The sequence below is a fragment of the Lobosporangium transversale genome (genome assembly GCF_002105155.1).
Source record: "Lobosporangium transversale strain NRRL 3116 chromosome Unknown BCR41scaffold_11, whole genome shotgun sequence".
NCBI lineage: Eukaryota > Fungi > Mortierellomycota > Mortierellomycetes > Mortierellales > Mortierellaceae > Lobosporangium > Lobosporangium transversale.
The window spans coordinates 140,993-158,816 of record NW_019028989.1 but is presented as its reverse complement, the minus strand read 5'-3'; the positions used below and the strand labels follow the sequence as shown (position 1 = coordinate 158,816).

The window sequence follows — 17,824 nt, the reverse complement described above, 5'->3', positions numbered from 1 at the left end:
ATAAAAGAAATTGACATGACCCGCCGTAGCCATGAAATTGACAGAACCACGGCTGCTCTTGTAGGAGCAGACGCGCGTTCAAACCAACATGACCTACAGGACCAGGGTCCAAGTCAAAACCAGCAACCTCACAATCATCATAATCATAATCACCACAACCATAACCACAATCACCATCACCATCACCATCACCATCATAGCCAACAACAACAGGGTTCATCAAACTCGCCAGCAAACACTCGACAGCGACCGGGTTCTACCTCAGAGAAGCATGACCCCATGTTGGCCACTGCTATCTCCAGTACTGTTATTGAAAACTGTGATAGTCCAGACGATACAAGCTCCATTGAAGGGTCCACCATGGGTTTGGCTGATTCAGAGACTCCCCCTACAAGCAACAATGCTTCTGACCTGCAATGTGTGCTCAAAGACCTAGAAGAGTATGAATTTGTCGTTGGTGTGGCGGAAGACAGGAACAGACGATGCAGACGAACAATGGAGGTACACATGTCTGCGCACATTCTATGTCAATTTTTTTTATTTTGGCAAAAGCGTCTTGGACACAAACGCTCTGGAGAGCAACTGTTGATTAATCTATTTTTTCAAATATCAAACGACCGCACACTTAGGACACCCATGCTTTTATTTACAACTATGAGGGTATAACCGGACATGGCTTCTTTGCCATCTTTGATGGACATGCAGGAAAAGCAGCAGCGGACTGGTGTGGCCAGCACTTCCATGAGGTAATAATCCAAAATCACTTTCCACAATACCATATGACCAACGCACCACAAAAGAAGCTCTGTACTTGGAAAAAAATATATACGCAAAATATACACAAACCCAAAAAAAAAAAAAAAAAAAAAAAAAGTACGCGAACAAATACGCGCTTGTTCATCCTGATTTTCACAAACACCGAGCGGGCGTTGGAGTAGTGTTTTTGATGGGAAATGGTCCTTGGATCTGATCAAGGAGATTTTTATATTGCCAAAAGCAGACAGTTTGGAATGGACTGCTTACATGATCAGATTAGGGATTGCTCAATGGCCCGGGGAAGTTTAACTGAATCGCCTTGGAATTTGGTCTATTGATTATTCCGACTTGTGCAGGTTTTATTGACTACCAATAGGAATGTTGCATTAAACAAAAATTTTGCTCGTGTTTTTTTTTTTTTTTTTTTTTTTTTTTTTTTGAATAAATGAATTACAACATAGGTCTTTGGTCGTATTTTAGAAGAAAAGGCAGATCAACCTGATGTTGATTTCCAGGAATTAGTCAACGAGACGTTTTTAACAGTGGATCAACAGCTCGCAGAAGCTCTTCAGCAAGGACGTTCCAGTGGATGCACCGCCATTATGGCGTATATCAGGAAAGAAGGCGATAAGGTAATCGATCAAAGCTCTATTTTTATTTTATACAAAACAAAAATCAATTACTTTTATAGTGCTTACAATACAATTCTGTACTTGAAATTCACAGAGATCTATATTCCTACTCAATCCATTGCTTTATTAGCGTGTGCTTTACACAGGAAATGTCGGTGATGCTAGGGCTGTATTGTGCCATAAAGATAAAGCAGTGCGACTTTCATACGACCACAAAGGTAGTGATCATACAGAGGCGCAGAGGATTTTAGACGTAGGCGGATTTGTCATGAACAACCGTGTTAATGGTATGTCAAAAGGAAAAAAAAATAAAAATAAAAAATAATAAAAAAAAAAAAGTTTGTTGCTGGGGTTTATGACTGCATCTTACTATCTTACTCTGATGTTTCCAATTGGTGATTAATTAAGCTTGCGACTATTGATTTTTAATAGGAGTGCTGGCTGTCACACGTGCATTGGGCGACAGCTCGATGAAGGAGTTTATTATTGGAGCACCCTACACAACGAGGACAGAGATTGGAGCTAATAACCCATACCTCATTCTTGCATGCGATGGAGTAAGCCTATAAAAGATCATATTATGTTATTTTTTAAACTTTTTTTTTTTTTTTAAAAAAAATCTTTGCAATAAGCTGATAGTCCATCATTTACCATACTAGCTTTGGGATGTCTGTACCGATCAAGAGGCGGTTGAACTGATCAAGGACGTAGTTTGTCCAACAAAAGCTAGTCGGGTACTGCTGGATCATGCTCTCCAAAAGTTCAGTACAGACAACATCAGTGTGATGGTGATCAGGTTAAATGTTTAAGTGCTTTATTAAAAATCTCTCATAATGGCTCATTTGGTTACATGTGTTCATTTATACATACATGCGTACATACACTGGCTTTTCTATTTCTATTGCTGTCTTTTATTATTATTATTTCTCTCACTCACCCTTTTCTCTTTTTGTTTTGTCAACCCCTCTTGTTCTTGTGCATGTTTATGATGGTTGTATCACTTTAATAAAGCCATGACCGTTAATTGCTTGTTGTAAATATAACTACTTTTGCTTGCTCAAACCAATTGACATTGTGAAGAATGAGAGAGCCCGAATAACTGAATGCTGTGCAGGGCATGGTATGACAAACAATGACAAACAGTGACTTTGAAGTCAGAGTGCATTTTTTTCCCCATTATCTCACCTGCATGTGTTATGCATGGTGAAGAGAGGATAAATGTACGAATTATACGTACGTATGCGACTCAAAGGCTGGAGAGTTAAAGTTATAAAAAGAAGACCATTTACCGAGATTTACGGTGCCTATATGAAGAAGAATGTTGGGGAAGTGTTTGTCTTTATGATAGATAAAGAATCTTTGGCACATGGAGTCATCCTAATTGCCCAATTGTCCAAAAAAAAAAAAAAAAAAAAAAAAAAAAGTGTAATTGTCCCTGAAAATATAAGAGTCGATCGCTGGATGAGTTACGAAGGTGACATGGTCTGAACGGAGGAGTGATCGGAGGACGGACGGAAATATGTTTGGCTGTTGGAGAGTAAAGACTTAATGAAAAGGAATGGAAAATTATTTTGCCTCTCCGCGCCAACTTTGACAAATGGGCAAAAAACATTGCTCCCCCAAGAAAAGAAAAAAAAATGGCCAGAATTAGGTCAGACACCATTGCCATTGATCATTGGGACAGAAACCACCATTCATAATGATATATTTATATATATAAAGAAATAAAAAAAGGCCTCTCTTCATTTTTTTTCTTCTTTCTCCTATTCTCCCTATAGCTCATAAAACAACAACCACTCCATCTCACCCAGTTCATTCATTCATTTAAATTCAAAGCACCATGCCAATCTCATCAATTACCACAGAAAGCGTCGCTATGCCTACAACGTATGCCCCTGACTCTGCTTATGACCATACTCCTGTTAAGGCGCATGAGGCTACTACTGCTGCTACTGCCTCTACTACGGGATTTGCATCAGGAACAGAATCACAGGAAGAAAATCCACTCCAAAAGGAACTTGAAGAGCTTGAAATTGTCCGAGCTCATGTTATTGATTCAGAGAACTGGAGGCGTATTACAGCTTATTCGAATGTGTCAGACGAATATCGTTCGCATCATCTCATTGCAGGCACTCTTCGTGGAGCAAACAAGTTGGGCGTCTCCCCCGCCATGTTCCGGACCCTAGATCAGAAACAGGTCATCTCGATTCTCCATGTCGGCAGGGATCTTTGCGGACACCCCAGTATCACACACGGTGGTCTTTTGGCAACCATCCTTGAGTAAGTGTCTTTTTATTAATTTATATGAGTTTGAATTGGCATTGGATCACATTAAAAAAAAATACTCAATCATCAAACGTTTCTTTTTTTCTTTTTTTTTTTTTTTTTTTTCTTCCTTCCTATTGGGTTTGACAGTGAAATCACTGCCATGAACGTAAGAAACAACGATCTCGTACGATTTGTCAAAAAAAAAAAAAGGAAAAAAACCAGATCTAGTCTAACAAATTTTAATTGTTATTGATAGGCTATCCCTAATCTTCCTGGAAAGACTGGCGTTACAGCCAATTTGAATATCAATTACCGTCATCCTTGTATTGCAGATCAATTTATTATTGCCCATTCAGAATTATCCTCGCTTGAGGGTCGCAAAGCTTTTGTAAAGGCCTCACTCAAAACCCTCGATGGCACGGTGTTGACAGATGCTACAGCGTTGTTCATTGCTCCCAAAACTTCTCTTTCTCAGATTACAGAGCAGCTTAATCAAGCTAGGGCTTCTCCAAAGCCTAATACACCTGATGCTCAAGCGTAAGAAAGGGTAAAAAAAACTCCCTTTGTATTTACATTCATATATATTATATATTTCTATATATACAGAAAACTCTTCGTCATCATATTAATAAATAGATAATAATACATTTAAATACTCATTAGAGAGTCTATACTACATACATTAGTCTATTGCGCCATCCGTTTTTATGTCTGCTAAAGCGCCTTGGGAAGGCGTGAGAAATCTAGCGAACTGCAACAGTTTTTTTTTGTTTGAAGCTGGAGACAGCAATGATCTAACGTGTCAAAAAAAAAAACCAGCATGAATCGATTGAGCTATTGAAGTGATGAGGCACATCACCACCAGAAACATCTTCCAATGATATCCCTATTAGTCTCTTCCAATAATACCAAGTGCTACGACTGTAGTTCATCCGCTTATCTTTTTTTTTTTTTTTTTTTTTTTTTATTATTTTCTAAAATGGAGTCAAAGTATATACATACGCCATCTCTGCTATCCCCAGCTTAATTCAAAAACTCCAAGACTCCGTCTCCATGTCACTTTTTTTTTATGAAGGATGCTTTCTTACAAAAAAAGGAAAGAGAGAGAGGGAGAAAAGGAGAGGGAAAAGGGAAAGGAGGGGAAGGAGGGGAGGGAGCAAGAAAAGAACGTCATCCAGAGGCGTCCATTATGTCATTCCTAAACAGCCCCAGCAGAACTGGTGGCGGTTGCAGATTCTTCTTGCGGACGGTGCTTTGGCATGCCACCGCCTGTTTCCAGAGACGAGGCTGGTATAGGCGTCACTGTCGCAAATCGGATCGCACGGTTATGCAGTAGTCCAGGTGTATCCTGATCGCTATCTGTCTCGCTCTCTGCATCTTGGTCCTCGTCGCTTGGACCACTCGTCAAGCTGGATGCCCGCGGACGGGCTACTGTTGATGATGATGAAATTGTTGAAGGTGGGGCTGGTGGTGATGATAATGGAGAGGATGTCATAACAGCTCCTGATTGCGATCTTCGACTTGAACCTGATCTCAAAGTATCTCGCCCCTGTGGCCGCCTGGAAGGATCTGTAGTGTTCGAACCATTTGGTGAGCTCGAAGGTGTGGATCCATTACTGGAACTAGCGGCAGCAGCTTCTCTGGCCTGCCGATCATGCTCATCCTGTAAACTTTGTCGCATAGCCTCCATGATCATCAACTCCTCAAGGTCCGCGCCCATATTTCGCATCGCAGTCAAATATCCGCTGTAATCAGCTGCCGCAGCCGAGGAGTTGGATCGCCTCGAGTTGGATCCATTTCTTTGTCCAGCCAATCGACGGCCCAATGCAAATGTTGCATTGGAGACCGAGGATGATGTTGATGCTCTTCTGGATCCTGGCTGACGTTGTGATGCCACTAATATCCTGCGATTCCAGTCGGGACGAATCTCATCTACCAAGCAGTTTTATAGTGCAATTTTAAAAAAGATCACATCATATTAGCCGGACATGGTATGAAAGCTAAAAGTTCATGAAAATTTTTTTTTAAAAAAAAAGTTACCTGCAGTCACGACCTCTGGACTCTTATGGCTAGTGCTTCGGCGGCGAGCAGGGAGTGAGGATGGGTTTTGGGACTCGGTTCGTTCAACGGAATTGTTAGACAAAGAAACTGACATGGATGTACCGCCAACAGTCTAGAAAAAAACAAAAAAAAAAAAAAAAAAAAATTAAGAATGACATAACATACACATAACGACATGTTGAATCATCTTAAGATAAAAAAAATATATATTAGCCGTAGCTGTAAAAAAAAAAAAAAAGAAAAAAAAGAAAAAAAAATACATATATAGTAATACACGGATGGAAAATCAGGGGAAGGATACTGTTACAGTAAAACGGGGCTGATCATTGTAAAAGGACATTGAATGAAATGATCCTCACCACTTATTCCAATTAAATTATTATAAAGACGTTGTGGTAAGAATCAAATGACTCAATCATTAGAGGTCTTTAAAAAGTGCAACATCGCAAAAATTAAAGTATAATATAATATAATAGGATAAATAAAGAAGCTCATTTACCGTCGTTCCAGCCGAGGATGCAGGTAAGGATTGGAAGCCACTAGGAAGGAGGGATGAGGAATAAATGACGCCAAAATGAGGTTCAACACAATATGGACAAGCGGGTGATTCAGTCGGTGCGCTCTCCAGGCGCTTGAGTTGTACAAAACATTCAGTGCACATTGGTTTGTCGCAACATCGCGTGCGGTTGATATTTCGAGGATAATACTATTATATTTAAGAAAAGGAGAAGCAATTAATATCATAAGAAAAAAAAAAAAAAAAAGAAAAAAAAAGCAAAAGGAGGTCAGTCGTGGATAGTCAGCGGTCAAGTTTGGGGCTCTATAGTCTGTGGTCAATAGTCAAAGACTCACGGTCCGTGGATTGTGGCAGACTGTGAGTGTGTGGTCAGTTGTGTGAACACACCACGACCATGGGCTTCCTGCCTGACTAACTTTTTTTTTCTATATTTGATCAAGGAGTTTCAACTCACAAGAGCAAACAAGCTCAGCACGCCCGGAGGAGAGTGAGAAAATGGCTGACAGGACAAGGGACAATGCTTCTGCGTCTTTGCGTCTATTGTGTCATTGCTCTCTTTTTTGTATGTGTATGCTGAGGTCACTGTGCTCTCAATCTCAATGCGCGATCTCTCCAGAAAGAAGGAGAACAAGGATGCACAATGCACTAAGTTCAGAAACAACAAATGCAATGACCAATGGGTCAATGTATTCTTACCAAGAAACAGATGGGACATTCGATTGCACCCTGGTATAGTCGTCTCATGTCCCTTTCAGATTCTGTCATGTAACCATGAGAACCTCGTGTTGCAAAGCTGTTATGATTGCTGTTGTTATTGTTATGGGTGTTGGTGTTGTGGTTGTTCTGAGAGGGTTGTCCCATTGTGGCCTTTTTCACCTTTTCCTCTTGGGCATCCTCACTATCATCCCAGTCCTCTAAGCCTTTATAAAAAGGTGCGAGTTTGCGTTGTTGTATGAGCCGTTGTACAATCCGGAAGTCATAATCCTGAGGACCAGAGTAGACACCGTGAGGAATCAATGCACCTCCGTCAATATGGTCTACTTTTTCCTTTGTGCTACTGTTTCCCATGCTGCGCACAATCCCACGTCCAAAAGAGAGAAAAAGAGGAGGAGAGAGAGAGAGGGGGAGAGAAAGGGAAGGAGAGAAAGAGAACAAAGAAATGAAAGGGAGATGGATTGATTGTAATAAAAGAAAAAAAAAACAAAACAAAGAGAGAGAAAGGAGAAAGAGTGATAATGAGTAATGATGAGATAAGGCGTAAAATAAGGAAAGTAAAAAGTAAAAAGGGAAGGGAGTGAAAGAAGGGAGAGTGTGTTGTATTGGTGTGTGTGTTGTCTGTGTAGGTCAGCAGGCAAGAAAAGAGGGGTACAAAGGAAAGTCGGAAGAAAAGACAAAAGGTCAAAAAAAAAAATAATAATAATAAAAGAGCAAAGAGGAAGAGAAAGAGAAAGAGAATAAGAAAAAGAAAAAGAAAAAGGTGAAGAAGGAAAGGCGGTGCTCGATTGATTACATGCAATTCCTTTTGTAGGCTGAATTCTTTTCTTTTTACACAAATGTACGGAGGTATTACAGTTTCCAAGGTGCAAAGATTATTTTAAAAAACGTGTCCTTGAAACGATCCTGTCGCATGGCATTTTACCATTAACAGAAATATCCTACAAGGTAAAAATACATTAATATAATATAACCCTGGAAAATCGGGGTTGGACACTAGGACCACACACTGGACCAACAACTTCTTGATATTGGCCATGTGATCCATCAGAGTCTTCTTTTTGTTTCATTCTGCCTGGACTTTTTGTTTCTTTAATGTCAATTCTCATTCCGCATGTTCGCTTCTCACTTCATTACTGCTGCTACTGCTGTCAGCAGGCGAACCCCTACTGCCATATCTACCATTGCCAGTCTTAGACCTATCGTATTTTCAAATGTATCTCCAGTCCTTGCCTTCTCCACCCATGCTCCTTCAAGAATGAAGCTCATCGCCGATTTCCGCAGCGATACTTGTAAGTAAAGGAAACATCATCAATAATAAACTTATTTCTTTCTCAGTATTCCCTTCTATTAACAAAAGATCTTTCCTCTTCTCAAATAAAGTAACCCAGCCAACAGATGAAATGTTTGAGATTATGAAGAAGGCCTCACGTAGTGACGACGTGTATGAGGTGGATAGTTCGATTCGATCTCTGGAAGAATACGTTGCCAAACTGACAGGACATGAAGCGGGTCTCTTTTGCGTCTCTGGAACAATGACCAACCAACTGGCATTCCGTTCTTCACTCCTCATGCCCCCTGCATCCATTCTTTGCGACACTCGATCACACGTCTACCGATATGAAGTAGGAGGCCTCGCATCCCTCTCAAACCTGACAGTTTATCCTGCACAAGCATTATCCAACAACGGTCATCACTTGACAGTCCATGATCTACAACGTGAATTCATTCAGGATGACGGAGACATACACATGGCTCCTACACGCCTTATCTCTTTAGAAAACACATTGGATGGGACCATCATGCCATTACAAGAAATCCAGGCCATCCGTCAGTTCGCAACAGAAAATAATGTCCGTTTACACCTGGATGGAGCTAGAATATGGAATGCAGCAGTAGCATTGGGGTGTAATCTCAAGGACCTTACTATGCAATTTGACAGTGTCTCTCTGTGTTTTTCTAAGGGTCTTGGTGCACCCATTGGTAGCATATTGGTTGGTAATCAGGCTCTAATCAATAAGGCACGCCACTTCCGAAAGATGCTTGGTGGAGGTTGGAGGCAGGCCGGTGGTCTTGCGGCTGTGGCTCATTGGTGTGTCGATCACGTGTGGCCTACCATGAAGGAGACTCACACGCTGGCAAAGCAGTTAGCAATAGGTTTAGAGCGAGAAGGCCGCGGTGCTAAAGTGTTCATCCCTGTAGAGACCAACATGGTTTTCTTAGACCTTGCTGGATCAGGCATCCGGTTGAGTGAGTTGAGTAGGCAATTAGAATCAAGAAAGGGGATCAACATTGGCAACAAAGATGCTCCTGAGACCCAAACACAAGTTCGACTGGTGTTGCATTGGCAAATATCTAAGCAGGCTGTGGATGATTTTTTGGAGGTGGTTCGGGATTTAGCCGCAAACGCTCAGAGGACAGGAACTTCTGATTCCCTACAGGCTGACAGACAATCAGTTTATGGTAGTGGAGCTAGAACAGACAATGTAGACTAATTTATGTAGACTAAATTGTACAGATAAACGAGAATGCATTTGCCCGCCAACGGTCAACAAGTTTGGGATGTGACAAACTCTGTTCAACCGCTTGACCGGCAAGGGTAACACATACTTGCAAGGCACTCAGAAGAGTGGCACAACAACAAGGTACATCAGCCTCTAGTGATACCTTCTCCTGTTCCTTCTAAACTTCACAGTCCATGAATACACCAGGAATCCTTTTCAGTGGTGAGCAGTGCGATCGTGACTATAGTTACGCGTCAGTAAGCGGATGGCTGCAGAGCGTGTAAGACTTAATCCTTTTGCTCTTCCACTGATTTTAAACGAGCTCAAGGCAGCCTCATGTGCCCAAAGGCCTTAGAGGGAAAATTTGTGCAGTTCTTGCACATGTCTGTCTTCACTTTTTTTTTTTGACTTCCTCATTCATCTTCCAGGTTGACATGACTTGCATTTTTTATATTTCCCCTCTTCCATGTCCTTTCATCGAAGTGGGAAAGGTTATTTGGCAAGTTTTTCTATAAATCTAAAACTATGATTGGCTAAGAGCACATTTCAATTGAAAATTTTTATACTTTCCTATTATCTTTCACCATCATCGACATACGTACGTGAAGAATCTCTTGACATTCTCAATTGACACATTTGTCTAAAAAGGAAATTCTAGCCACCTCATTTGACCCACAATCAACTACACCATGGAAGACCAGCTATGCAATCAAACAAAACGAATGGTCACCTCATTCTGTCTTTAAATGTAGGTGAGATATCCTCCATCATGCTACTAAGCTAATAATATATACTAACATACGATAGTGGCACAGAATTCACAGGTGAAAATCATTAAACCGACAAACATAGTGGACTTTTTCAGGCGCCTTTGCAATGGTGCCAAAATATTGTCATAGTGGCAACGCACTAGGCCGTGGAAGTGATGTCTTACTGACCACTTCAATCTTCCTGTACTTCGAAAGGAGAGCTCACCCAGTATCCACCCCAGAGGTGGGGAAAACTTTTTTTTTGTTTTATTTTTTTTTAAAAAAAAACAAAAAAAAGTAGAAAAGACCTTGCTTTTTGATCCTTTGATGTAAGGTCTTCCTACAAAAGCTGAATTCAGTAAGGATTAGGCTGCTCATCCGTGGTTGGGGAGGAAAGCTGGCTTTGACTATCGCGAAATTATCCGAATTAAAATTTGGGCCTGCCTAATCAGGTCATTGCCCGAAGCCATCCGTTGACTTATGGCTGAACGACTCTAAGACGGAACCATGCCTTAATTTTCTTTTCCTTGTACCCGATGGTATGCCACACAAGAAACCGGTTACTTTTTTCCAACTGTGATAATGGTATGTATATACTTTGAACTCCATAATGATCTGGGCCAATTCCTTCGTGAGCAATGCACAGAAACCTTGATTTAAGGTGGAACCAGGTGCCTCCCTTGCCATTATTCGGTGAACTAAGGAGCTCAGCAACCAAAATGTAGGATTCTTTTATTGAGGCCGTAAATTTTTATTGATCTCTGCCCGCTCTAGTGTTATACAATAATACGATAATGAGGGCCTTTTATGCGAATTGTGTGAAGACACCGTGAGAGCAATAGGTTGCTGTGGGAATCATGGCGCTGTGAGAGCTATAGGGCGCCGTGAGAGCGATGGAGGAGTGAAATTGTTACCCAAAGCCAATCCATTGTAACAACGCAACGAAGGCCTCTCATAGTACATGCAGTTACATCAGGTTCCATGGGCCTAGAGGCGTGGTCTTTCGTGGTAATTCATGCATTTGCTCATGAAAGATATAAATATATAGCAATATGCAATACGAACCCTGTTCGTTGTCATATTTCCTTTTCACCTGCCTAGCCCTCTTTCCTTTCACATAATTCATAATTTCAGCATCATGTCCGTGGGTCCTCATAAATATCGATCGATTCAGCCTTCACCATCCCTCGGCAACGACAGAAGCTTAACCATCGGACAAAGAGTGGATATTTTAAAAAATTGGGATAGACATGTCATTAACTACAACATTGGACTTAAAGGAGGATCGATGTTTGAGCCTCCAAAGAGTGTGTTCTGTGACTGTCACAACATCACGCCGACAATCCTCAACCACATCTTGGCCAAAAGAGAAGAGCTCCTGAATGTCCCTGCTGGTCAATCTTCCGCGCGATATCGCCTTCAAAGCAACACCAGGTCATTTTATCCTGTTGAAGATGCTCTTTCTCATACCATTGAGCATATCAGACGTGACCTTCTTCTACCCATCGACAACCTGGGTGTTCGGCTGTTGGGAGGCGCAATATATGCGCTCCTCGAAGCTCGTGTGGGCAATCTTACCTTTAAGAACCTAAATTCTCGAACGGTTGGTTAAAAGGTTTCAAGCAGCGTTATAACCTCCGCAGATATAATCTTAAAGGAGAAGCTGCTTCAGTCAACATGGAGGAGCTCCGTCCGCAACTAGAAATGATTCAAAGCACCCTCAGTCGATATAGCCTCGACGACGTCTACAACTGCGATGAGACTGGGTTATTTCTTCAGTCCACGTCCAACTGGACACTGGACTATAGCAAAGTCTCTGGTACCAAAGGACGGAGTACCAGGATTTCAATCCTTTTGTGCACAAATGCAACAGGGACTGATCGATGCAAACCCTTTATGCTGAGTGTTGTATATTTCAATATACAAGATAATAACGGCCCAGCTAGAAGATTAAGAAAAATACTAAAAACGCACTAGGAACACACTAGGGGAATTCCTAAAATTAATACGCTAAGAAAAGTATATAATAATAACGCGTCACTAGAGACGCGACAAAACACCGACATGGTTCCTGAATGATCCCATGTCGCTTCTAGATAGATATGTAGTTACTTGGTACGAGTCTCTCTACCAGAAAATGAATAAATACCCCATGGATGTGGTGTGTGGACCCACATCTTATTCTCACTTATCTTAGCTTCTGATAACTACTGTCTAAATATTTTTCACTGAGTGAGAAATTATTACTATTATTATTATTATTGTTATTATTATTATTATTATTATTATTATTATTATTATTATTATTATTATTATTATTTTCACATTAACATAATCAATATTAATAACATAGTTGTTCTTTATTTCTTCGGCGCTGTTATAGGTGAGAGTTTACCGCGAGGCTTCAAAACTGGTGAGACATTTCGCTCAAAATTTGAAGTTTTGCCCTGGCAGGGATTGGACAAACAGGTTGAGGCAGATCTTTGGGAAAGTTGGCAAGAAGAGTTTGATCGACTTCCAAAGAGCCTTCAGGAAAAGCTTACAGTGGCCTGGGTTGGCAAAAGGCCGGATTACATGAGAGCCGCTGTCTTTGATGTTTGGCTGCTTCGATTCCAGCTGAAGATTGCAACTGAAAAGCCCAACTGCCAAGTCGTTTTGTTGCTGGACCATGCTCCAAGTCACATAATGAGTGACGATGTGCGTGCTGCACTTCATAATGTGGCCCTTTTGTTCCTTCCAAAAAATTCGACAAGCATGACACAGCCTCTTGATGCCGGGATCATAGCTGTGTTCAAAAGGAACTACAAGGTGCAATGCTTGAAACAGACATTTCTCAAGCGCGAGAATGTATTAAGAGTGAGCCGAAACAAAGAGTTGGCAAAGAAAGCTTACATTGATAACTTTACAGGATGGGGGATTGTTGCGAGTGCTTGGAGTGAAGTGAAAGAAAAGTCGATCCGGAATTGTTTCGCTCACGTCGACATATTTCAAAAGGAGCAGAGGGATGCCCTGAGGGAATCACAGGACCGGGCTAGGGACTTTGATGTGACTGTTGCCATAGATAGCCTACGAAGTAGTTTTCTTACTAGAGCTGCTTCCGAGGAGACAGAGGAATTTGATGCAGAGAGTGCTTCTTTGTGTGACGAGCAAGATCCAGGCCTGAATCCGGCTCAGAGCTCCTTTGCCTCGGATGAAGAAGTGTTGGCACTACTAAAGGTATTGGATGGGTCTCACTCGGTCTGCAAGCATATTGATTCGATGCTAAAAGAGCGCCAGTTCATGGAATTCTTTGTTCCTGAGGATGAGACAAATATGGCGAGCGCCTTCATGGAGACAGGACAGTCTCCTGAAGATGAGAGCATGGATGATGACGACTATGAGCCCAGCGCTTCTTCGGAGTACCATATCGAAGATGATAATGGCCAAAAGCTGTCACCGGTAAAGAAAGTCCTCAAGACGCGGGGAAAGGAATATGCCTCTTATAGAACTGATCGCTTAGCCTCTCCTGGAGAAATGGACCTTGATGATGATTGGGTTGCCGAAGATACTGTAGTGCTGGATCCTAGCATTGATTTACAGGACCCATATATCCTCATGGATGCTGCAGCGGCGCTAAGGCTTCTTGGTCATGATGGTGAAGGGGAAAGAATAGAGATTGTTTATGATTCCACAATCAATAAGAACAAGGACTGCATCAACGAAGCCTATTTCAAGCATCGTCGACGATTGCATGAAGATGAAAGAGTGAATCTATGGCAGGCATCACTTCAGCTAATAGAGGAAGAGCAAAAGCTCAATGAAAGATACCCGAATGTAGGACCTAGCATCCGCTTGTTGGGAGACCCCACATGGCTACAAAATTCATCGTTACCATCATCAAATCGAACGCAGGCATCGAGCAATGCTTCAGTTTCAACCTCGTTCCCGGCTCCGTCCTCAGATTCGGCCATGACCTCATTCTCGACTCCGGTTCTAGTCTCATCTTCATCTTTGTTTCTGGCACCGCCACCGCCACCTCCGTCTTCATTTTCATCACCACAGCCACTAAATATGAGGCAGCATGTGTTAGCTTCAGCTCCATCCTCGTCTTTGTCGCCGGCCCCGCATCCACATTCGTCCTCACTTTCGTCACCACAGCCGCTAAATACGGGACAGTGGATGCTAGCCCCAGCTCCACCTTCGTCTTTGTTACATTCGTCCTCACTTTCATCACCACAGCTACTAAATACGAGGCAGCGGATGCTAGCCCCAGCTCCATCCTCGACTTTGTTGCCATATGGTTATGACAGATTTCCCTTTGGTGCTATCCCAAAGCGGCGCCCTGGAAATCCACGGCGTTAAACTTAACTATAGCTCAATAAAACCCAGAGGAAGGCGACTTCCAGTTGGCCCGACGCTCGTCAACTCATATTCGATTGCATGCATGGCATTGCACATGCCTTCATGTTGCTTGCACATTCTTTAATTAGAGTAAAAGCCCACAGATGACTACTAAATGCGATATTTATCAATTCGTATCTATCGCCTGACTCCATTGTGCAATATCTATCGTTTAATGTTGACTACATCTCAGCTACTTATTGTAATGTGAATTTTCCGCTTTTTGTCTTGTGCCACTGCTCCAGAGTCATCATATAAGTCAAGGTCGGAGTCAATATCGCAGTCAAAATTCGAGACAGCTTTCGAATCGTGCACCTGTCTGTTAGACTTGGAAGGCGTGAAGAGCACTGATGGGGGGAGTGTAGAGGATGGAGACTTGGTTACCGTCCGTAGTTGTGAATCCCTCACATTGCCGGCAAACTTCGCATTATGGCTCTGTAATATTTGAAACAAAAGAGGTTAAATCTAAAAGTCGACTCGAATGCCATTAATTGTCAATATCTTATCACTTTGATCTTACCACGAAAGCAAGTAGCAGATGAAGTGAACTCGACGAAAGCCACGTCTTCAACGCCAGCACGTCCCTTGGAAGCCATGCAAAGTCCTTCGAAGTCTTCCCCGCCCCATGTACATCGTCGTAACGGCGCAATGTATAGAAGTTAAGCACAAATCCATGACCTTCCGCTATGACTGGGAAGTTGGTAGTGGTGTCAAGTCCATTTTTTTGCAGAGAACACAACACAGCAGTGTTCAGACGGATAGACTTCTTTAGCTGACGGATACATATCTTCTTAGAAGTATTTTCAGTCTTGAGTTCGAAGACCGCAATCTCCATATTCCAATGGTAGTCTGTTGCCAAACGAAGCGACAAGTCCACCTTACGGCCCCCGACGGACTTCGTGGTCGAACCGTAGTTCTTCTCGGCGTTTATCCTTGCATCTTTGCTTGCTGCGGACGCAAGCTCTCCTCTTTTTGAACATAAAATATTAACACTGATGGTTAGGTACAGCAGCCGCATAATCAGCAGTGAGCGAACAAGTATAAATGAGACTTACGGGATCACTCTGATTGATTTCCTGCCCATCAGCCTGTTTAAAACGAATGCCCACAATGATACAACTGTATGTTCAGTGACTGGTGGCGCGAGTTCGCCGGTCTCCAAACAGGAACAAAGGTGATTGACGACCAGCAGGATATTTTCTGTCATTTCTCTGAAATCCTGCGGTGTCTTGTCCAAGGCGGCCAGCTGACCCCAGATCCACATTTTTAATTTGCTCAAATCTGGGGTAGCTAAAGGATTGCGGTCGTCACCTGGGCAAAGAGCACGATGCATTGCGTCCATGAGCTCTTTTACATACTCTTCTACCACGCTGAAACTTGGCAGCAGTGAGTATTTTTGAATTTCTGCGTTAAGTGACAGATTATGGTTAGCGTCCGAGACCGTGTCAATGATCCCAGAAGCGAGCACCCTAGTAGTTGAGGAAGTTGAATGGTTTATCATACTAATCTTTATCTGCATATTTTTTACATAAAAGCGGGAAGGGCCTACTTACAACACATCCTTGCTCAGCAAAAAAGATTTTTTTTCAGGGGTGTTGTCGTCCAAAAGGATCTGTCGAGCACGTTCGAACATCTCAGCATGGTTATTGGAAATTCTAGGTGGAACCACTGGTATATCAGCCGGCAAGCCGCGGACCTAGAGGATGGGATGGAAGTCTTAGGTCTTAGCACCACATGAAAAAAGCTCAATTTCTTACTCAGACCTTAACTCACCCTCGTATAGATGTACTCTATTAGAGAATGGAACGGGTTCTCTTTTAAGTCATCTAGGCCCTCTAACTCATCAATGGCTTCTAAAAGAAAAACAAAAACAAAATAAGAAAAGGAGAGCGAAGTGCAATTGCTACTGATATGAGGTAATCAATTACCTTCGGATTGCTTGCGTTTCCTCTCTATACTCCTCCAAAACTCGTCTTCATTTTTTCTGAATTTCATGAAGGCAGTCATAATATATCTCCGCCTCGCTTCATCAATTTGTGTACAGTTTTCCCTCACTAACCCGTTGATTTTCGACGGGTTAGTGAGGGAAGGCCTCTATTCATTTTAATTCAATAAATATATTTAAACTTTATTTGACGAAATTTTTTGTGTAAGAGTGCAGTCATTCTTTCTCTCTTTCTTCACCACTTTTTATCCACTATTCATCAACATACTTGAGTAAATAACAAGACAATGTCTAAAAAGCAATCTTCACAATCGAAGCTTAACGATTTAGTCAGAAAGCAAACTGCTGCTGACAAGTGCTTGCCTCTGTTGAAGCGAAAATCCTTAAGGAAACCATCTCTCAAGCATAACGGGTTACAAAAATCATTTTCCTTAGTCGATAAAGCGGATTTCATTGCGGCTGTTGATGGATTACGAGCAAAAGGGTTTAAAGCCTCCATTGCCGCTATTGGAGCAGGTTTTGGCATGAGTCCCAGCACGGCACGAGAGATATATCGTCGAAGGGAAGAGTATGTCCAAGATGTGAATTCCCTCCCCCTCCTGGCTAGTCAAGCAGTGAAGCGCAAAACTAATCGAAACATGGAGCCTATAGAGGATGCTCTGCTGGAATGGTATGCTGCGGAGAGGGACCTCGATCTCAATGTCACTGATAACCGTCTACGAGGGACAGCAGTGGCAATTTGGACTGAGATGAAGCCCTTTTTTCTTCCAGGTCAAGCACCCAAACAGTGCTATTTTTCGAAAGGATGGCTTCACCGCTTTAAAAATAGGAATGGCCTTAAATCTTTTATTGGGCATGGCGAAAGTAGATCAGTGGACCTGGAGGTTGTGAAGGATCGCATCGAGGCTATAAAAGCCAAACTTACCGATTTCAAGCTTGATGATATCTATAATTGTGATGAGACAGGTCTCTTTCTCACAGCTATGTCCAAAAGAACGCATGAGACCGGGCCTATTCGTGGAAAGAAGATCGTTCGGTCAGCTAGAGTCTCAATTCTATTCTGCAGTAATTCGACGGGGTCTGACAAGCGCAAGCCTTTGGTGCTTGCCATGCACCGTCCAGTGGGTCTAGGCAAGGCCATCTTCAAGACGATTGACGCAGACTTTTCTGGTAAAGGTTACATGCGACAACCAATGTTCATTAAGTGGTTGAGGCAACTGGATGATGACATGCAGGAACAGGGCCGCCGCATTGCTCTCTTAATTGATAGCGCACCAGCACACAAGGACTGTGAGGCA

The 17,824-nt window shown here is 42.2% G+C and overlaps 7 protein-coding genes across 7 annotated transcripts; 5 read left to right on the top strand and 2 right to left on the bottom strand.

Moving 5' to 3' along the window:
* Positions 1-360: 360 nt before the first annotated feature.
* BCR41DRAFT_369276 (phosphatase 2C-like domain-containing protein) lies at positions 361-2,197 on the top strand (the record flags this gene model as incomplete). The annotated part of the gene is made up of 6 exons (XM_022026443.1): positions 361-501; positions 630-746; positions 1,218-1,388; positions 1,519-1,675; positions 1,821-1,945; positions 2,048-2,197. 6 exons carry the CDS (start codon positions 361-363, stop codon positions 2,195-2,197), a joined length of 861 nt encoding a protein of 286 aa, XP_021883015.1.
* A 1,067-nt stretch (positions 2,198-3,264) lies between these two features.
* On the top strand, positions 3,265-4,197 carry BCR41DRAFT_303210 (HotDog domain-containing protein; the record flags this gene model as incomplete). Its single annotated transcript, XM_022020702.1, has 3 exons — positions 3,265-3,668; positions 3,804-3,822; positions 3,913-4,197. The coding sequence occupies 3 exons, from the start codon at positions 3,265-3,267 to the stop codon at positions 4,195-4,197; spliced, it is 708 nt and encodes a 235-aa protein (XP_021883014.1).
* A 433-nt stretch (positions 4,198-4,630) lies between these two features.
* Positions 4,631-7,673, bottom strand: BCR41DRAFT_349992 (hypothetical protein). Its single transcript, XM_022023581.1, has 4 exons — positions 6,931-7,673; positions 6,217-6,423; positions 5,697-5,829; positions 4,631-5,588 (listed from the first exon to the last, which is right to left on the bottom strand). Exons 1-4 carry the CDS (start codon positions 7,300-7,302, stop codon positions 4,855-4,857), a joined length of 1,446 nt encoding a protein of 481 aa, XP_021883013.1. The 5' UTR covers positions 7,303-7,673; the 3' UTR covers positions 4,631-4,854.
* A 372-nt stretch (positions 7,674-8,045) lies between these two features.
* On the top strand, positions 8,046-9,549 carry BCR41DRAFT_420706 (pyridoxal phosphate-dependent transferase). Its single transcript, XM_022029929.1, has 2 exons — positions 8,046-8,240; positions 8,332-9,549. Exons 1-2 carry the CDS (start codon positions 8,063-8,065, stop codon positions 9,441-9,443), a joined length of 1,290 nt encoding a protein of 429 aa, XP_021883012.1. The 5' UTR covers positions 8,046-8,062; the 3' UTR covers positions 9,444-9,549.
* A 1,565-nt stretch (positions 9,550-11,114) lies between these two features.
* BCR41DRAFT_20296 (hypothetical protein) lies at positions 11,115-11,994 on the top strand. Its single transcript, XM_022019899.1, has one exon. The coding sequence runs from the start codon at positions 11,340-11,342 to the stop codon at positions 11,811-11,813; it is 474 nt and encodes a 157-aa protein (XP_021883011.1). The 5' UTR covers positions 11,115-11,339; the 3' UTR covers positions 11,814-11,994.
* Positions 11,995-12,775: 781 nt separating this feature from the next.
* On the top strand, positions 12,776-14,487 carry BCR41DRAFT_385211 (hypothetical protein; the record flags this gene model as incomplete). The annotated part of the gene is made up of 3 exons (XM_022027651.1): positions 12,776-12,878; positions 13,110-13,835; positions 14,093-14,487. The coding sequence occupies 3 exons, from the start codon at positions 12,776-12,778 to the stop codon at positions 14,485-14,487; spliced, it is 1,224 nt and encodes a 407-aa protein (XP_021883010.1).
* Positions 14,488-14,770: 283 nt separating this feature from the next.
* On the bottom strand, positions 14,771-16,588 carry BCR41DRAFT_394537 (hypothetical protein; the record flags this gene model as incomplete). Its single annotated transcript, XM_022028652.1, has 6 exons — positions 14,771-15,016; positions 15,102-15,549; positions 15,637-16,050; positions 16,135-16,277; positions 16,355-16,434; positions 16,510-16,588. The coding sequence occupies 6 exons, from the start codon at positions 16,586-16,588 to the stop codon at positions 14,771-14,773; spliced, it is 1,410 nt and encodes a 469-aa protein (XP_021883009.1).
* Between the last annotated feature and the right edge of the window lie 1,236 nt (positions 16,589-17,824).